Source organism: Drosophila obscura, unplaced genomic scaffold (assembly GCF_018151105.1).
Source record: "Drosophila obscura isolate BZ-5 IFL unplaced genomic scaffold, ASM1815110v1 contig_181, whole genome shotgun sequence".
NCBI classification, from domain to species: domain Eukaryota; kingdom Metazoa; phylum Arthropoda; class Insecta; order Diptera; family Drosophilidae; genus Drosophila; species Drosophila obscura.
The window spans coordinates 2036430-2056260 of NW_024542769.1; the positions used below are offsets into that span (position 1 = coordinate 2036430).

General features: G+C 51.7%; 2 protein-coding genes across 5 annotated transcripts; both read right to left on the bottom strand.

Annotated features, from left to right (window-relative positions):
• Positions 1-134: 134 nt before the first annotated feature.
• Positions 135-12424, bottom strand: LOC111067781 (transient receptor potential cation channel subfamily A member 1). Of its 4 annotated transcripts, XM_022357088.2 has the most exons (17): positions 12125-12424; positions 10877-11114; positions 10395-10553; positions 7860-8016; positions 7656-7746; positions 7369-7564; positions 5462-5569; positions 4521-4709; positions 3822-4050; positions 3177-3757; positions 2801-3115; positions 2153-2260; positions 1658-1878; positions 1116-1593; positions 890-1052; positions 562-834; positions 135-484 (listed from the first exon to the last, which is right to left on the bottom strand). In XM_022357088.2, exons 2-17 carry the CDS (start codon positions 11024-11026, stop codon positions 189-191), a joined length of 3714 nt encoding a protein of 1237 aa, XP_022212780.2. In that variant the 5' UTR covers positions 11027-11114; positions 12125-12424; the 3' UTR covers positions 135-188. The 4 variants fall into 4 exon arrangements, with proteins under 4 accessions (XP_022212780.2, XP_041448536.1, XP_041448535.1 ...); XM_041592602.1 differs by lacking the exons at positions 10395-10553; positions 10877-11114; positions 12125-12424 and adding an exon at positions 8619-9308; XM_041592601.1 differs by lacking the exons at positions 2153-2260; positions 10395-10553; positions 10877-11114; positions 12125-12424 and adding exons at positions 2553-2663; positions 8619-9307.
• Positions 12425-13301: 877 nt separating this feature from the next.
• Positions 13302-19501, bottom strand: LOC111067780 (otoferlin). The gene is made up of 14 exons (XM_022357086.2): positions 19214-19501; positions 18797-19155; positions 18627-18729; positions 18329-18527; positions 17814-18262; positions 16506-17761; positions 16262-16433; positions 14942-16193; positions 14737-14873; positions 14500-14681; positions 14276-14396; positions 13839-14129; positions 13679-13779; positions 13302-13612 (listed from the first exon to the last, which is right to left on the bottom strand). Exons 1-14 carry the CDS (start codon positions 19391-19393, stop codon positions 13435-13437), a joined length of 4980 nt encoding a protein of 1659 aa, XP_022212778.2. The 5' UTR covers positions 19394-19501; the 3' UTR covers positions 13302-13434.
• Positions 19502-19831: the final 330 nt, after the last annotated feature.

The following is a 19831-nucleotide window of genomic DNA, read 5'->3' on the forward strand; positions in this document are numbered from 1 at the left end:
TACCGATCCTCGTCCCTAGTGAGACTATAAATTATACACACACACACACACACAGACACGCAGACACAGATACACACAGAGAGAGAGAGAGAGATAAATGGAAACATTTCGCTACTGGGGATAATATTTGTATGTATGTAGATATAGATATGGTAGATTAGGGGGCCAGAGACATGGCCAGCCTAGATCTACATGCTCTTGTTGAAGCTGAGGGCGGCTCGAAGCTTGTTCCGTATGCGTGGAGAGTTCCAGCGATTGGTGCCGACCGAGGACGAGCCCACGACGGAGCGCAGCTCGTTGGGCGATATGCCCTCGTCCACATCGTCTGCCTCCGTTCTGATCTCCATCTTCTGGACTATGAGGCGCATCAGCTGGTGCTGTTGCTCGAGCATGCGGCTTATGTCCCGCAGCTTGCGACGCTGCCGCTCGAGCTCTGCGTTGATAAAATCGTCGTTGTTGTCAAAGGAGATGGCGTCCATGGAGGCTGGCAGTAAACAAAGAGAGCAGAGAATGAGTCTAGTCTCCTCCACATGGCTGTGGCACACTGCGTGGGCAACTTACAGTCCTCGGTGAAGGGATTGGAGAACCATTTGCGGAGGATAAAGTCACAGAAGCCGAGCTTGCACTTTGTCTCGTTTGGGTATTCGATGAGCTCCATTTTGTCCACTCGCTGCAGCCAGACATGGGGCAGCTTGCGCTCCAGTTCCGTGTGCAGGACCACCTGCATGGCCAGACGTTTCAGCTGGGCATTGCGACGCACCGACTCGATGTCGCCAACAGCCAAACCGATAAGCAAATTCATCAACAGAATGGGCATCAGAATCATGAAGACGCCTGCCAACACAATCAGATCAGGGGCAGCGATGATGATGATTAGAGAGGATCTTACTCAGTATCAAGAAGGAGGTCATGGGCACCTTGAGTCGGTCCCGATAGTAGGTGTTCACATAGGTGCCCACAACGTCCAGCTCGCCCAGCATCATGGAGAAGGTGCGCAGCAGCGACATCGGAATGTTCGAGAAGGACAAGTGGTTCGGCTGTGGATCAATAATCTGAAATGGAGAACATCCCTGGCTGTATATGACGCAGACGACTCACCCTCGAAAAACACCCACCTTCGAGAGCAAAATGTAGAAGGCCAGTCCGAAGGCTATAATCAGTATGGAGAAGACCATCAGCACTTTGATGAGCGTCTGCAGGATCTCCAGAAACATGACCACATAGATGCCAACCTGATCGAATCGCTGCAGGAACAGCAGGAGCCGAAACCAGGACAGAAACACAGCAATCGAGGCCGCCGAGTAGTGAATGCTCGTTATGAGGCCATCGGCCCGAAAGGCCGGCACTATCATGACCAGGGCCGATATGTAGAGCACCCAGGATATCAGGTTGACCGTCTCGAGGATGTAGTGCAAGCGTTGCTGGTAGATCTGAATTATTTCCCGCATCGAGTTGAGCAAAATGTAGACCACAATGACACCGGCACAGAACAGAATCGCCGTGGTCCGATTGATGCGCTCCACACACGAGTCCTGGCGGAAGTGCGTGGCCGCATAGTGATTCTGCGAGAGATTGTGGGTCAGCTGGTCCCACCTGGCAAGAAGGATGCGCGCCATGAGTTGTGGTTGGATTGATTGGCATATCGTCTATGGCTTACCCCAAATTGCAGTACTGGCTCATGGACTTGTTTATGCCAGGCTCCAACTCAATGTTGTTCATCATCAGGGACGAGTAGATCGTGACGAAGACCAGGAATATCGAGTAGATCAGCAGGTTGGCCAGGTGAAAGTACTTGCCGTACGAGTTCCACTTCATCTGCAGGTACTTCTGGCTGAGTGGATGTGCCAGCAGCTCGACGCGTCCATGGGTCACCATGGTCTGGCCGGTATCAGAGAGAGAATGTGTTAGAAGAAGGGGCATGTGGATATTGGGGAGAACAACGACAGCACATACACGATTCACGACACAAACGAGGATACGAGCATTCGGGGATACGAGGATACAGAAGCCAGATACGATTGTGTACACTGTACAGTGAGTCGGTTAGCTTAGTGTTAGTTAGTTAGTTTTGGGCAGGGACGATAGGCACAAGTTGCAGTCTATTGGTTATATCGAAAGAGAGAGAGAGAGAGGGAGTACTTGCGACACTCACATTCACCACGGCCAGGGGCAAGGGACGCCAGTTGGGATCATTGAACTCTTTGCGCTTGGCCTCGATCTGCTCGGGTGTCTTTTGGTATGGCCAAAATGAATATTTAATCTAGATTGGTGGTAGATTCAGAGTCAAGGAAGTGTTAGACCAGAGCTTCGGTTCAGACTTTAGACTAGATTTGATTGATGAGCGATGAGGCGATCAAGTAACCCCCGCCCCTCCAATACCCCGTATATAAAAGTCTTGCCAGTTCGTACACGGATCGTATCGTAGTAAAAGGAGCAATAAAACACACACTCAGTCACACACACTCAAACACACACACACACACATACACATACAATCATGCAACAGATCTGTGATCCCAGCTGGGATCTGCTTCCCTGCTTCTTCTGCTTACATTCAACGCCGGCAACGGAATCGGATTTGTTGTCATTATCGGCTCTCCGGTTTTCTCATCGATCTTGGCATACATAAAGGGGCATTGCAGGAATGCGAAAGAGTACTTTATCTGGATACGGATATATATATATATATAAGTGGATATATGGTGGACATGTAGAGAGGATTAGCATAGATGGAATGAGGTGATTGGCGAACCGAGCCGAACCGAACCGAACCGAACCCGTTGGCTAACGATCAACTTACGTAAAAGCTCTTCGAGTCCTTCTTGCAATTGGCCTTGCTGATGCACTTGTCCTGCACCGCCTCGAAGACCTTCGGCATGGAGGCAATCAGGGCCAGAGTGACGCACGGATGCTTGTCGGAGCGGAGGGCCATCACCTCATTGGCCCGCTCCTCGTGCGTGACCATGGCCAGGGCCGCCTCCGGATACTTGTAGTAGATGGCATAGTCAATGGCACTCATGTCCAGCACATTGTACACCAACTTGCACTGCATGGACATCAGCACTGAGATGGCATGCGGCTTGTTCTCCATGGTGGCCAGATGGAGAGCAGTGTTCTGTCCGGATTGGATTGGATTTCATTTGATTAGCAGCTAAAGCAGTGTGTGCCTGACTTACCCCATCCTTGTCCACCTGATCGAGCAGATGGGAGTGCACCGAGTGCAGCAACTCAATCGTCTCGGTGTAGCCGGACATGGCCGCCAGCTGGAGGGGATTGCGTCCGGTGTGATCCCTGTGCAGCAGAGCCCCGCGGTTGAGCAGCAGCTGGACGACACGGGTGTGCCCCTGCTGCGAGGAAATGTGCAGCGGGGTCATGCCGGCTCCGTCGCTTTCGTTGATGATGAACGAGCCCTTCTCGGAGTCGAGCAGCTGCCGCACGGTGTTGTAGCGGCCGTAGCGGGCTGCAAAGTGCAGCGGACTCTCGTTGTTGTTGTTCTTGAGATTGATGCAGGCCCCCAGCCGAATGAGATTCTCCAGCGAGCGGATGTGCCCGTCCCGACTGGCGTAGTGGAGCGGCGAGCAGCCCATGCTGTCCTTCTCGTTCAGCAGCAGCTGCAGCTGGTTGTTCGTCTGGCAATTGGCCACCTGTTCGGCAAAGTCCGTCAGCCTCCCACCGTTCATGATGACAAAGTGCAGGACATTGCGGGCAGCCGCATCCTTGACGCTAATTCCGGCCCCCAATCGAATCAAGAGGTGGACTGTTTTGGTGGCGAGAAGGAGCGCTCTTAAACTGAGAATAAGAAGGGCAAATCCCCCGCTCACCTGTCTTCCAGCCGCTGCGTGAGGCAGCCAGCAGCAAGGGCGAGCGATGCTCCTTGTCCAGGGCATTGATGTCGGCTCCCTCGCTCACCAAATAGGACACAATATCCGGATGATCAAACATGGAGGCGCAGTGTAGCGGCGTCATCTTCTGCACATCCGTGCAGCTCAGGCAGATCCGCTTCTCCATCGGCTGCATCTCGAACATCAGCTTCACAATATCAATGGCTCCCTAAAAACGAGAAACGCAAATCGATGGATGGCATTTTGTATCCATTCACTCGTCCATTTCCCCCACTTCACCCAATGCGGAATCGGAATCGTATTACATGCCATCCAGGGGCTGGTTCTTTGTTTTTCCGGCACCAAAGTCACGTTCGTCGCGGCGAAATTTGCATAAGAATTTGTCAAATTAAAGTCTGTCGTGTAACAACACGTAAGCCAGCCAGTCAGCCAGTCAGCCAGCCAGCCCACAAGCCAGGACACGAGCCAAACTGGGAACTTGTCAAACATCCCCACCCACCCCCTCAGAGATGCTTTCACACTGTTTTCCTTTTGACCAGAAATGCTTTGTTTAACCATCTATCCAGCTCCATATCTCCCCAGGGAAATATGAGGATGAGTATGAGCGCTGTCGTAGTCATGTGCTCCGCTGCCTGTCAGTTGAAGGACCTTCCACACCATCCACTCCACTCCACTCACCTGAGCGCAGGCCAGATGCACTGGTGTCGAGAGATCATGTTGCTGCGTGGATATCTTCGCCCCAGACTTGAGGCACAGCTCCACAGCCTTGATGTCGCCACCGTGTACGGCCGAGTGTAGTGGCACATTGCCCTCCGAATCGTAGAAGGATATCATCTCCTCGCGAGTGCAGCCGCGTTGTTCGCCCCACTGCAAGAGGACATAATTGACTGCGTACCATTAATGAATGGGTGAGTAAATGATGGCGAAACAGATTTCAATATTTTAGACCAGGTTTTGGCAGCACTTTCGCTGTGCAGAAATTTTAAAAATAGTTACTAGATACCGGTTACATACTGGCAGATATTACTCGTAATTATAAAATCTAAAGGGCTTCTGCCAGAGCATCCAAAAATAATCTTCGAGCGCCCATTGTCGAGTGGTTAAAGTGAAAGTCTGGAATCCAGACCAAACACCAAACACAAAATTGTTTCCGAAAGTCAATGTCCGACACTTCTCGGACTTGAACAACATTCGATACTTTTTGTTTTGCAGCCGAAAGAAACCCTTCTAATATGTTCTTTCTTTACTTTACATTTCTTTTGTGGGCTTACGTCAGCGAAGCTTCAAATTTGATACTTTTTCATTGCGGCGCAGCGTATACGCTGCGTATACGCAATTTCAATCAAAAAGTGAAGGGAAAAATGAAAATAAACTCAAAGTGGAAGTAGTCAAAGCGAGTGCAGGAAAGGCCAGAGGACAAGTGGGAGTTATGGGAGTAAAGGAATAGAATAGAACGAAAGAAAGGAAAGGAAAGAGATAAGAGGATGACATTACCGTAAGTGGTCAAGTGGGAACAGCTACCACAAAGTGCATGATCAAAGCAGGAATGAGGGAGGCAGAGCATGCATTCCAGGGGGATAGACATATGTACATACATGGGGCATTCATTGGACACTTGCCTGAAAGAAGACCTCCATTGTCTTGGAGCTGGCGTTCTTGGCAGCCTCGTGAATGGGATAATAGCCGTTGTTACACGGCTTGCGGGGGCATGCATCGAACTCAGTTATCTGGAAGACACGACGCACACAAGGAGTTACACGACATGATATAGCGGACACTATATGTTAAATATACTAATGCTACGGCATATCCTAGGGCTACACACACAGGCATAGCATAGACACGCACACACACACACACAGAGCTAGTGGGAGTAGGAGAGGGGGAGGGGGAGGGGGAGGGAGGGCGAGAGACTCTGCCGGGCGAGTCCGGGCAGAATATCATAGCATACTTTCGTGCGCAGGCAAGACAAAATGGCTTCAGAGGATACAAACCTTTTCATTTGTGTTGTGTGTGCTTTTTCAATGATAAATTAATGTTGCGTCTGTATATACAGCTACGGTCATGTAAATAATAGTGCCGCACCTCACCTCTCTCAGGACTGTTTTGGGTCTCTTCCAGTATTCCAAATTGAATGTGTAATACCGTTTTGGATAGACAGGGTTCTCTTATATTTATATTTATCTTTTGCTATTTCTATTCGATCTATTTCTGTTGTTTGATAGAAAACCGACGAAATCTCGTTGCATTTGCATTCAATTTTCTTGTTTTTCATGACTTTAACCCCTTGAAATCTGCTGCACATAGAAATGGTAGTGCTATTTAACATTGCTATTTAACAGAAATTTCAAAAACAAAACAAATTAATTTAAAAAAGTCACCATCAGTAAGTTTATTTCAGTTATTGAATATTTTGATGAAAGAAAGTTTCCTACATAGCGGTACTTTTGATTTTGGAGCGTTGCCCGGTGCAGAAGAGGTCCCGTGAGAGAATACCAAAAACTAAAGGCAAGAGGCAAGAGGGAATTGAAAACTAAGTTGGATGCACTCTCACTATTGCATTTAACACTTTTAACTATAAGAAGTAGACTGAAAATCGATTTCGAAGGCGAGGAAAATATCTTTTGGATGGTCGAAGGTGGTTGAGAGCATGACCAAGCCTTAAATAACCACAAACATTATGAAACAAATTTGGTAGCGCTCTGTCAGTGAAGTAACAGTTCGTAGTCGCCTGATCACACAAGAAGTCCGGGAAACTCCCTGCCTGCGTCACAGTGACAAAAAATACGTTAGACTTATGTATTATATGGTGAGGTAGACTCCAGAGAATATGTCTGGATCGAAAACTTATGGGCGAACGTCAAATGCATTACCAAACCTGCAAATCCGTTAACCAGAGATGAGTTTTAGCAAGTGGTTCAAGAATTATTGAAGCGTTGGCAGGACCTTATTTATCCATGCGCGGCAGGTACAAGGCCGTAATGAAAATATAATTAAATAGAAACTTAATATGTATTAATCCACAAGAAATATGTAGACCATGTTACATTGGTTTTAATTTGAGTTTCGATGAATGACCCCACTATTTCTATGAACAGCAGATTTCATGGGTATTGGTCTTAGGTCATGTAAAACGAGAAGATCGAACTCAAATGCAAGGGGACTTCTTCCCGGTTCTAATGCTCACATTTTAACTCTTCCAAAAAGGGATTACATTATCAATTTGGAATACTGCAAGGGTCCCAAAAGTGTCCCACCAGTAAGGTGCAGCACTACTATTTCCATGACTGTAGCTGTACATGCGTATGTGTGTGTGTGTGTATGTGATTGGATGTATGACTGGGTGTACGGCTGAGTGTGTGTGTGTGTGTGTGTATGTTGTCGGGTGAATTTGATTAATGACGAATTGTGTTTGGTCCAATTCGTTATCAAAATGCAAATAAAATGCATGAGTGAATGCGAAATGCGAATCTAAAAGTGAAAATAATTACGGGGAACAACTTGGGCGAGGACTCACACCACTTACCAGGATGCGAGCGCATTCCTCGTGATCGTAGATGGCCGCCAAGTGGAGGGCCGTGCGTCCGTGCTCCCCGCCCTGCTGTATGTCGATGACGTTCCGGTACTGTCCCATCACCCGCAGAGACTTCACCTTGTTCAGCTCGGTGGCCAGGTGGACGGGCGCCTGCTTCTTCTCGTTGAGCACTCCCGTGTCCACCGGTCTGTAAACATGATGAGGGATTGTTGGTTTGGGTTGGGTTGGGTTGGGATTACAGTTAAATAGACCATGGCAGCCATGCCTGCCCAGCTTACATGGACAGCAGATAGTCCAGCGCTTCGTAGGCATCGCACTCGACGGCAATGTGGAGTGGCGTATTTCCGGCGTTGTCCTTGGCATTGAAGTCTGTAAAGCGCACTTGATGATGAGATAATGATGGTAAGGGGATGGCTAATGGTAATTCGAAATACCCCCGAGTCTGGACATGGACCCGGACTCGGACTCGGACTCGGACTCACCCCCGTTCTGATCCCGAATGTAGCGCAGTATGTTGACGCGATTCCTGGCCGCAGCCTGGTGGGCAGCCGTCCGTCCCTTGCCATCCTTGAGCGAAATGCGCGTGCTGTCCGCCATTAACAGTCGCTTGAAATCATCCAGGTTCCCGGACTCGGCTGCCTGTTAATAAACGAGGAAACAGGTGTGTCTCAACTCAATCAGTTTTCCAACAAGTTGGATTAAGCAACGCAAAGGCTTTGCTGTTTGCTCCAGCAAACAGTTTCTGTAAAAGTTTAAGGCGACAACTCGGCGTGATAAGCCAGGGCAACAGGCGACAACTGGTGGGGACTTTAACAGAAGAGATCCAGCAGGAGTGGAAGCTTATGTCGGTAACAAGAGCACAGTAACAAGAAATGTCAATAGATTTTTCATCAGAAAAGACTCGGTCAACATCCAAGACAAGACTGTCTTTCGTTTCCGTCATACTTGCAGTGTCTTCAGTGCCTGCTCCATCAGTCTTTTGTTTTGCTTCCATCCACTTCAAGACATTTTCCCTTCACGAAAAGTTTTCTTTAAGCTCAAAACTATTACGCAGAATAGCAACTGTCACTGCAGCAGTAACCTACCAGAACCCAAGCCCAAACCCAACCCCATGTCTCCCCATTTCAGTCAGTTTTCTAGCAACTTCCACCGAACTGCACTTAAAAAGTAAATCTAATTTCGGGGCTTCCATTTAGCTAATTTGATGTGTGTTTGTGTGTGCTTCCGTGGAGCAGTTTTACCTGGAGAAAATCTTCGATTTGTATCTTTGGTGCGGAGGACATTCGCAGTATGCGGGCCCACTTGTTGGGCAGGTTGAGTGGGCCCATTGCAGTGAGCTCCGCCCCGCGGGCACAGCCGCTGATCAAGTAGCGGAGCGGACTGATGACCACCTCCCGCTTCGGGGTCTCCTTCTCCCTCTCCCTCTCCCACTCTCTCTCGCTGGTTGTCATTGTCAATGGCGGTGGCTGTTGCTGTTCCTGTTCTTGTTCCAGTTCCAGTTCCTGTCGTTGTTGTTGTTGTTGGTGCGGCGAATGCGAAAATGCGAATCCTAATTACATTTGTGTGTAGTTTTCAGATTAGCTCTGATTGCCTGTGGCATTCATCTCCACAATGCTGTGGAGGTCCCTAAAGCGCCTTCGCTGTTCCTTCTCTATGGGCCTTGCCTTTCACTTTCTGTCGCTACTTTTTTTTTTAATATGCGCTGGCAACGAAGTTTACAGGCTTCTCGGCTCTCGTCCCAATCTTTGACTGGTAGCTAGGCAGAGCGCTAGAAATATTTCCAGCTTTGGTATCAATTTAAATGGAATCCCAAATAAAATGATATATGCTTTTCTTTTTCTTTAAGTATCCGAACTCCACAGCATTTCTGCGTGAAACGAGTTTTGTTTGTACTCCTCCCTGGATTTAGCTATGATTTACGATTTGTTTATATTCCCAATATATTAGTTGGGTCTCACATCCAAAAGGAATCATTTGAGGATGGGAGTTTCGAGTATTTTCATGTTCAATTAAGTTGTTGCAGATATTTATTTGGGTATATGCACATCACACTTATAAATGGTTGTATTTATTTACTGTTCAAATTATATATCCAAATACATATTTCTCCCGCGTAGTTTCTGCGTATTTGAGCATGCAAAATATGTGATTTAAAATTTAAAATTTTCCTTGCAGTTTGGGACTTTAATTTGTGTTTGATTCGGTAAGTTTTCATAAATATTTATCGGCATACGAATACTTGTTGTAGTCACTGTAAAACAACATGCTTTGGGGCTTTTTATTTTGATTGGGTTACGCGGACCCAATTGAACAAATTGCCTTTGATTTTCCACTGATTTTCAGACCAAGTTAACATCATTTTCCGTTTTGCACACTGAGAGAGAGAGGAGAGGCTGTCGGCCAAGTTGCCACAAGACTGAAATCTCGGGCCAAGAGGTGCTCGCTTTTATAGCCAACAGCCAGCAGTCAGCAGTCAGCACGTGGGGGCGAGTGGGCTTCGGGTGCGTTGGGTGGGGAGAGGAGAGGAGAGCACGCACTCTGCCGGAGGGCAGAATTTACGCCGTGCTCGCCGCGTGGTGAGTTTTGACCGTAAATCTGTGGGTGCTCTGCTTCCATTTCAATTGCGTGTCGATTTTGTTCCACACTGTATTGTCCACCGAACTTGTTGCTTTGCATGTCCCGCCGAGCCGATGTTTATTTTCTTATGTCTGCCCATCTATCAGCGCTAAGGAGTTGGGTATTCGGTGGATGAGGAGCGGAGCGGAGCGGAGGGGAGGCGGATCCAAGAAGCCATTGAACTTTCTAGAAAGCCGTTTCGCGAACGACAAACAAAAAACAGAACTCATTTCTCAGCTGCAATCGCGGAATCGATATGCATTTATCACAACTCTCGCCTGGAGAATTGCCGTTGGGTCGTCACTTTGGAGAATTGGCCAGACCACGAGGCCACGAGGCGGCCACCACCCGTACCCATATCCATATCCATATCCACATCCATCTCCCGATTACCAACTCACCCGCAATATCCTAAAGGGGCTGTCACGCAACAAGCAGACCTGCTCCGCCGCCGGTTCGACTGGCAAAATGGCCTCCAATGGGGTGTCTGCATCATCGCCGTCGATTTCGCCCCGCTTGGCGGCCGAACTTCGCTCGATTATCATTGAGAATATCCAATACTGCAAAGAATTATATAATTCGAATTATAGAAGGATATTTGCAGTAGTGGATCCTCCTTTACTTTGATTCTATACGCTTTATTTATATTTATTTATATTTATTTTATATTTATATTTATTCACATATTTATCAATCAATCAATTAGCCAATTTTCCTCAATTTCTTCAATGAACTTTGGGAGTTAAAAGTGAATGCTGAAAACTATTCAAAGTCAGGAAGAACATTCTGGAACTCGTCAAATCTTTTGCTCCACATTAGGGGAAATGCGTATTCCCCAGTTACCTCATTCCTGACTCTGACTCTGACTCTGACACTGACTCACCTTGCTGTTGCGATTCTTGGTTGTGGTGCTGGTGCTGCTGTTGCTGCGCGTCTTGGGCAAAAGTGTGGGCTGGGCCTCCATCAGATCCGGCGACGACATGGCAGGGCACTGGCCATTGTAGACCCCACCAGCATTCCAGAGCTTGGGCATGGCCGGGCAGCTCGACTGGCGCTCGGTGGCTTCTGGTGCTGCTGCGGGTGCTGCTGCTGTTGTGATGGTAAAGGGTCGCGACTCGCGACTGTACATAATGTTGGCGATTAGTCGCAATATTTCACAATGAAAAACGAAAAACGAAAACGCGAAAAATCAGGCAGCGGCTCTCATCCGCAATCAGTTCTCTAATTAGATATTGATTTGCACAGTAAACCAATTTAGATAACCCGCCTGTCACATGACACGCTCCCGATAGAAGGACAGAACTGCCGACAGTGGGACAGTGGGACAGCCAGAGATAAAGGAGTTCGTACTGTGGCTGTGGACTTTGTCGAGCTACAACCGAACCGTGACTGCAGCTGAACTGTGTCCAACTGTGAACAGCAAACCCCCAACGGCAACAGCAATAATTCTCATACGAGTGTATCTGCTGGTCCGTAACTGGGAGATACATGGAGTCGTGTCAACGGACGGCCGTTTGTCATTTTTCTAGTTAGCTCCTTCCCGGGGGAGTGGGAGTGCGACTGGGGGGAGTGGAGTCCATGCCGAACGCCCCATTTAATGGCAGTGTCTAATTAACGGGCTGTTTATTTGTGGCACTCGACCCAGACGAATTTGCATAATGCCAAGCTGGCCCCAGCCCAAGCTCAAGCCCCAGCCAAAGCCCCTTGAAGGCAACTTGTAGTCCCCAACTTACTCGACGTCCTGCAGCTTCATTGTGGAACCAACTCGACCGAGGGATAGTTACGAACTGGAACTATGCCAAGCCTGGAGGCAGACTTTTCTACGTGGATCCGCAATTACTTTATAGAGATAGCCATCGATATGCTGACATCGCATCGCGATTTGGGCCTCGATTTCGCATTTCATACTCCGACTAATGAATTTCACCCCGTCAATGCCCCCCAAAGGAGTTCCAATGGGGCTCTGATTGTTTCCAGGGGGGGGCAAAGGATGAGTTGACGAAATTGGAAACGCTGTGCGTCGATTAGTCTGAGTGGTTGCTCGTTTCGTGGGTAAATATCACGCCCATACGCCCATACGCCCAGTACGAGTATTGTGTAAATAAATGCATTAATTAAATGTGAGACTCACCTCTGGAAAACTCTTTTGGAAACTCTTTTAGTTCAGATTCTGTCTAACAAGCTTTTCCCTTTACATCTTCAATCGACTTTGAACTTGAAAAACTTGAATTTGATTTTGATCTCAGCCAAGACTAGGCCGGAGCACACCGAACACGCTCGTCTGTGGCAGCAGCAGCAGCTGGTACTCGTATATTCCGAGAATATTCTATCAGAATTTAGCAGCATTTAAGGCTGAGTGCCCCGATGCTTGCCATATGTTTCACTTGCGATCCGCTCTGGGGCGAGCAGCACTACAAGTGCAGGCCAAGGCACGGCAGCACCAGCAAGGACTCGACTCCCTGCGACTGCGACTGCGACTGCAGCTCTGTCTCTGATTATGATGGACAGACGCTTTAATTATAAAACTCAATTAGCACCTTTGACTGATAATAATTAGCAGGACTCGACTGGACTGGGACTCTGTCTCTGTCTCTGCTGCAACTTTCGCTTGGCAATTTTCTGCTGAGTGATTCGCGCGTACCGACAGCCCTGATAGCTCGTCTCCAACTAAACTGGCACTGGCAATGGCAGCCTTTGGGCCAGTGCCTGTAATGTGTCCGTTGTAATGTGTACGGCTTGGACTGGCTCGGGGCGGGCCTGATAACAGCCTTTCGTCACTTCGCCACTCGCCTCGTCTCGTCCCGGGACGAGTCGAGTCGAGTGTCGCCATTAACATGCTTCGAAACATCCAGACCAGACTCGTAGATATCACATATGAATGTATAAATGTGTAAATAAATACCACATGATGAAATAGCGCAGCAGAAGTGGAATCATTCCGCACACTTTAATGGGTTTTCGCCCGTTCAGTAGATCGATTGGCTAAACGGCTGCCTCTGGAGAGCAGAGCAGAGCATTCGGATTGTACCATTCTATAGATAGAGCGTCTCCGCTTGGCTTCCAGTCTGATCTCTGAGCGAGCTCTTCTGGGGGCTGACTGCAATCATCATCCTTCTGATCCGTGTCCAGTTGGTTGGCTGCACAGTTTATTATTAGCTCTTTTAAGTGGTGGGTCTGCCATGGGAATGGCCAACCATTGCCGACCGACCGCTTTTATCGCTGCCTCCTGCATCGGTGTCCCGATGTCCCATACGGCTCTTAGCGATTTCATTTAATTAATTTCCAAGTGACGCATGGAAATACGTGCAACAATAAACTAATTTATTGGAAGACTTTAAAGTGGGCAAACACAAGGAAATTAAATTTAGCCGATTGAGGGAAAAGTAAGCAAAGAAAAAACAAAAAATTAAACAAGAAACGAAAACGAAAACTGATAACAAATCACAGAACGGGAATGGACATGAGTTTGCCTGGAAGTTCGGAAAAGTATAGAACCAGTCCCAGGATAACTGCCGCAACGAGGACACCCCACAGCACGTACTTCCGAAGGGAGGGCCAGAGGATGTAGTGGAACGACTTGAAGGGATGCGTCAGCGGATTGAAGGCTGTGCTCGGCCGACTGCAAGACGTAAGTGCATGGGCTATATATATCGGATCGGACGATCAGTGGGCCCGGGATACGTACTTGGGCTTCTCCAATGCCATGGGCGGGTCATGGCCATGGCCAGCGGGCTGGTTCGAGGCCTCCACCGACGTGCAGACATCGATTTGGAGCTCAATTTTGCCCTGCAAGGGTTCGTATTGGTGAGCTGGGCTCTACGCGAGACTCCCATTCCGCGACTCACCTTCGTCGAGGTGACGGGCAGACCGAACCGTGGCTGCGGGGCACTCTCCACTGGGAACCAGCCGTGGACGGACCTGCGCTGGAAGAGATTCAGTCGCTTGCGCTGCTTGGCGTAGGCCCTGCACTGCCCCTCCGTCTCGTACGGCATGGGCATGTTGGAGAGGTTGAGCTCCAGGGCGCCCAGGTACTCGTTGCGGGTTATCACGTCTCTGTCCCAGATCTGCAGATAGATAACCGGAGGTCGCTTGATCTCAATCTCCTCGAACAGTCCCCCTCGGCGGCGGAAGACCATCTGGGGGAGGTGGAAGGAGGGAGAGGCATGCGCGCGCGCACGCGGCATTAATTAGTGGAGGATATTGGCTTACACCTGCGACCTGCAACCTGCGACCTGCTACCAATTAGGCAAGGTCAAGACGGTGCCCCTCCCTGCGTGCTCACCATATCCTCATTGGGGGAGTACATCATGGGGAATATCATGCGCCAATTAAAGGCAGCATCGCCGGTAAATGAACGGTAATGGATATCGGTTGATTGGCGCTTGTCTATATCCTGGCACCAGCTGCAACAGAAAGCACACAGCGCAGAAAATCGGGTAATTGCATATCGTTTACATGGGCCAGCCACAGGAGCCCCCATTGCTGGCTCCCCTCTTGCCCACTCACCCAGTCACGAAGAGGTCGCTCATTAGTTTGCCGAAAACATTTCTGTCGCCAGCCTGGATGCCTCTCAGACTTTTGACCACAACACGAATCTCGTAACCAGCGGGTGGCACGGGCGTGATATCCACTGGGAAGGGAATGTATGTGTTGGCCTCGAACAGCTCGATCCACAGCTGCAGTTTGCCCTGAATGGAAAAGGAGGCTTTCCAGATATGGGTTCGAACCTGCTCTACTTCGTACCTGCTCGACATTGGGATAGTCATCGCGGTAGAGGGAGCGAGTCTCCACGTGCTCGGGCACCAGCTTGTGGCCAAAGGAGGGCAGCTTCTCGATGTTTTTCAGCACTGTCAGGCTGAGGCGCTCGTGCAACTCCTCACCTGAAACGAGCAACCGAATCAATCCATCAGTACAGATATTTTACCTATTTGTGGGGTCGCGCACGCACCCCTCGATATGGCTGTCTCGTCGCCAAAGAGCAGCCCATCCACCTCGACCACGTGGCCGTAGAAGTAGGGCGGCTGAATGCCCTGCTGCTGGCACAGATCCTTGAGTATCTCCGAGGGCGGGCTGACGTCGTGCCACTGGTTGTAGCCGGCCCGCGAGTACTCCTGGGCCAGGCCCACCGTGGCGCGGTGCTTGCTGCGCCAGCGATCCTCCAGATCGATGTACGTCTGGCCGATGAGATCGTCGCGGCACTTGTCCTGGTCGTACACCATCAGCAGGAGCATGTTGTCGCCGGGCAGGGTGGCCTCCAGCTCGAAGATGCGCCCAAAGATGGGGTTGCTCTGGTTGGGGATGTACGCCGCCCGATCGGAGACCGTCTTGCCGCCCAGCAAGAGCTTCACGTAGCAGTCGGAACTGTCCCGCACGTCCCGCGGGCGCATCTGCAGACCCTGCACCACATACACCCGGACCGCCAGCCGCACCGGTTCGGCCAGCGACTGGAGCATCGTCTGTTGGCGCGGACTCGTGGCACCTGCCAGGGGCCGGAGCATGTCCCCGCCTCCGCCTTCGTCCCAGGCGCCGCACTGGTAGGGCGTCAGCTTGACCTGGATCTTCAGCGTCGCGTAGACGTCTTCCTTGGGCGGGGCCTGCTTCTTGAACTTGACTCCGTGCACCATCTGGACGGGCACGGCCCAGTCCTGCAGGTAGCCGAACTGCGGCTGCTTCTCCAGCTCGTTGGGAAAGATGACCAGCCGGTGCTTGTACTCGTGCGTCATTTCCGCCGCCTTCCAGTACATCGAGTTGTAGAACTTTGTCCACCACGTGAACTGTCCCTCCGCGAGGGGGTCGCCGTGGTCCCCTTCGTCGGACTCGTACCTGAGGGCCAGCCTGTTGGCGTAGGCAGCGGGTCGCAGGCCCAGGGCGAACATCAGACGCCTCCATAAGTGCCTCAACTTGACGGGGAATTCCTCCTCCTCCTCCTCCTCATCGCTGTCCTCCACTTCTGTCTCCTCCACTCCCGTCTCTGCCTCCGTCTCCGCCTCGTCATCATCCCCATCCACTGTGACTGCGGTGGTGGTGTTGGACGCCGCCACAGAGCTCTGGGTGCCGCACTTGGTCGTCTTGCCCCGCTGCAGGAAGCTGGCGGAGTTCGGAATGAGTGCGGCCCCCAGGATGGACTCTGTAGTTGGGCCGGAGAGGAGCACATCGGCGGCTATCATGGCTGGCCAGTACTCCTGCTGATCGGGCAGACTCTGTAACGACGGGAACGACGGGGGAATCAGAGATTGTGTCTGAAAGTCATCTCCAGGCGCTGACCCACCACGACGGCCGAGGCGTAGGCCACCAGGAAGTTGATGCTGTTGCCAATGCGGGCGGTCGAAGGGCCACTCGCGAGCACCAGGTCCCCCATCATGATCTTGATCTTCCGCTTGCCCGCGGAACTCATCGTGCTCTTGCAGTAGTTGCGCAGACCCACGAAAATCACCTCCAGACTGCGAGGGAAATCCTTTACCGATGGAAGGGCCACGCCAAGCTAAGCCAGGCTAAGCCAGGCCAATACTCACGCGAAGTTCCGCATATGCGGCCGGATGGCCTCTGGAATGCCCATGGTGAGGAGGGGCTCCTTGCTGGCGTCGGCAACGCCATCCGCCAGCTCGATGAACTCGGCCGACATGAGGACCTCCGCCTGGACGGCGCCCTTCCGGGCCAGCGGCACCCACTTGAGGGGCGGAGGAGAGACGTGCTTCAGCCGCTGCATCTTGTAGACGGGGCCCTTGGACCAGCAGAGGGCGCCCTCCTGCCAGGCAGAGTCTGCGAAATGCTCGCCGCTGATCACACTGGCCAGCAGATGGCCCTTGCCCACGAGCTCGTCGGCGAGCGATCTCTCCTTGTAGTGGAACTCCAGGGAGAGCAGGGGGGGATGCTGCACGTACCAGTCGACGCTGCCGGGCAGGGTGATGCACTTGAAGGTGATCTCGGCATCCCAGATGGGCGACATGGTGCCGGGGGAGGTGTGCGTCTCGGCGGCCTGCTCTCCGAACAGGATCCGCAGATGGGAGTCGGCAACGTGCTTCTTCTCCCCGCTGGGACGCACCTTGGCCTGGTGGACGTACACGTGGCAGCGGAAGAAGGTCCACGCCACGCGCGTCTTCCACACCATCGGCTCGATCGAGACCCAGTCCCCGATGATGTGCGAGACGAATTGCTTGCGCTCCCGCTCGACCACGATGGCGATGCAGCCGAGGACCATGGCCGTGCTGCAGCCGCAGTTGGGGCAGCTGTGGGTGCAGCCGGGCGCCTTGAAGGCGAAGCTCTTCAGGCGCCAGCACTGGGTGATCTGGTTCTGCTGCAGCTGCAGCTGCAGCTGCCGCCGCTGCAGGCTGAGGAAGAGCTTGGCATTGAGGCGGCACACGCCCACCTCCTTGCCGCCGGCACTCAGGTGGAGCAGCAGGTCGGGCCACTCGTCCTGCACCCGCGTCATGTTGGACAGCGCCGTGATCCTGTCCACCAGGCGATGCAGCTCGTTCACCACATCCGCCACAGAGGCGTCCAGGTTCTCCACAAAGCAGCTGCGCAGCTCCTGCTTGAGCAGACGCAGCTCGTGCGGCAGCTTGGCGAAGAATGCCACCAGGAAGAGCTGGCGATTGATGTCCCACGGCGTCCGCTGGCTCTCCATCTCGTGGTCGAAGCGATGCTCCCTGATGCCCTCCTTGATTTTGGTCAGGATGCTCGATATGATGGCCTTCAGGCACTTGGCCTGATCAACGTCCTGCTGCGGCGACTTCAGCTGAAACACCTTGAAAGTGTCCAGTTCGGAGCGCTGCAGAAGAGGGCTCAGAGGTCACACCTGCAGAGGGAAGGCTGCCGCTCACCATAAAGCCAATCAGATCGATCATGAAGTAGTCGCTCTCGTACTTATCCCGATTGTCGGGCAGGCGGGCGCGGAGCAGGCACGACCGGTAGGGGGCGTCCTGGCGGAAGCTCTTCGAGTGCATCGCCGAGCGGAACTTGCCCGCTGGCGTTTGCAGGGGACCCTCCAGCACCGTGGAAGTGTTCTCGGCCAGCTTCATTGAGATTTTATAGCTGCTGGCGCCGGTCAGGACGTGGTCCCCGAGCAGGGGCAGGAACTCCACCATGAAGACGTCTTCCCTCCAGAAAGGAGACTCGTCCAGCCCGTGAATGTCCTCGCAGAGGATCACATGGGAAGGCCTCTCCTCCGCCACAGCCTCGGAGCGCACCTCCAGCAGGAGGCGACCCACATAGGTCATGGGATCGGCGGGATCGTACAGCTGCAGATAGGTGGGCCCCAGGGAGGGGGTGCCTGCCAGAGATTGTGGGATTGGAGATGGTGAAGCAGTGGGGCAGATACCTTCGAGGGGACACGCACCCTTGAAAGCGATCTCCTCGAAGGACAGCTCATACTCGGCCACGCACTTCCACTTGAGGTGCTCGTGGACGAGGACCAGGATGAGGAAGCGCTGCGCCAGCGAGGGGTACATCCAGGCGAAGCTGATCTCGTGGTTCCACACGGGCGTCGTGGTCTGCTTGGCCACCGGCGTCTTGCCCTTGAACGGATGGAATCTGTACTTTAGAAACGGAGGAACAAAGAGACAAGTCAGAAGTGCCACCCGGCTGCTGGTGCGTTGCACTGAGGTGCGAAGTGAGAAGTGAAAAGTGAACAATACTTGGATCATGTAGCTGCCCTTCCGCACGAAGAAGCCCCGGTAGAAGGCGATGGAGTAGCGGATGTTGCTCGGCGTGCTGGAGTTCGGGTTCTGCAGCAGGTTCCTGGGGGCGAGCTCTGGGTTGGTTAGAGGGGCTAGATGGGGGCTACTGGCACTGATGGGACAGATACTTCTCAATGTCGTCATAGTCCTGGTCCACTGTCCACTTGTTCAGACTCTGGGTGTCCGGCTCCTCGGCGCTGAGGCTGTTCACCAGCGAGCTGTGCTGCGAGACGATGACCAAGTCCAGCTGCAAATACCCGTGCGAATCGCTGGCTTCCTCGCGCGGTGGATGCTCTCCGATGGGCGGCTCCAGGCGGCCCCACTTCTTGAAGAAGCCGTGATTCGGCTGGTTCCACACGCTGTGCAGATCGATCAGCAGCTCCCCCACCACCACGTTCTTCACGAGCGTCTGGGTCTTCTTCAGCTCAAAGAGGATGGTCATCCGGAGCAGATCGGTGAGCGGGCAGCGGAACTCGAACACAAAGTACTGTGGATGGAACGTTCCGTAGAGGTCCTGCAACAGGCACAGCCTCACAGCCGCTCACCTCATTGAAGAAGGGATTCTCGGAGTTTTGGAACGTCTTTGTGGTCTTCTTCGTTTTATCCAGGCTCACTTTCACGTACAGGTCCGACGTGGCCAGGCCCACTTTGGCTGCCTTGTGCACCGTGATGCAGATGAGAAAGTCTTGCGGGGCCCCGGCAAAGCAATCATCCATGTAACTCATTCTCTTTCCGTTTGGGCGTGCAAATGATAGCCGGGTACGAATACAGGCATTTTCCAAATTACCCCCCAATTTGAGTTGGATACAATTGTAGCAATCTCTCAGAGCTTGACATGAGCAAAAGCTCATGGCTTGGTTTGCTTCTGATAACTTTCCACATCAACTTACTGTTTGTTGGAGTGTTTGCAACACGATTCAAATTCAAACTTCACCTTTTTCCATCAGTGCGAGCTTTTAAGCTTTTAACGTTTTAAGCTTCTGCAACCGTTACCCACTAGTCTGGCAGCATTGCCTCTAACCCCCCACGAAAGTTCTCACCCGGCTGAGTTGTCAGAAGCTTTGAGTTGGTATGGGATCTTTCCCATACTAATCTCACTCAACTTTGAGCGACCTGAGCAGCGCGCGAGAGAGGCAAGCTTCATTTTCTGTTTCAGCATCTCA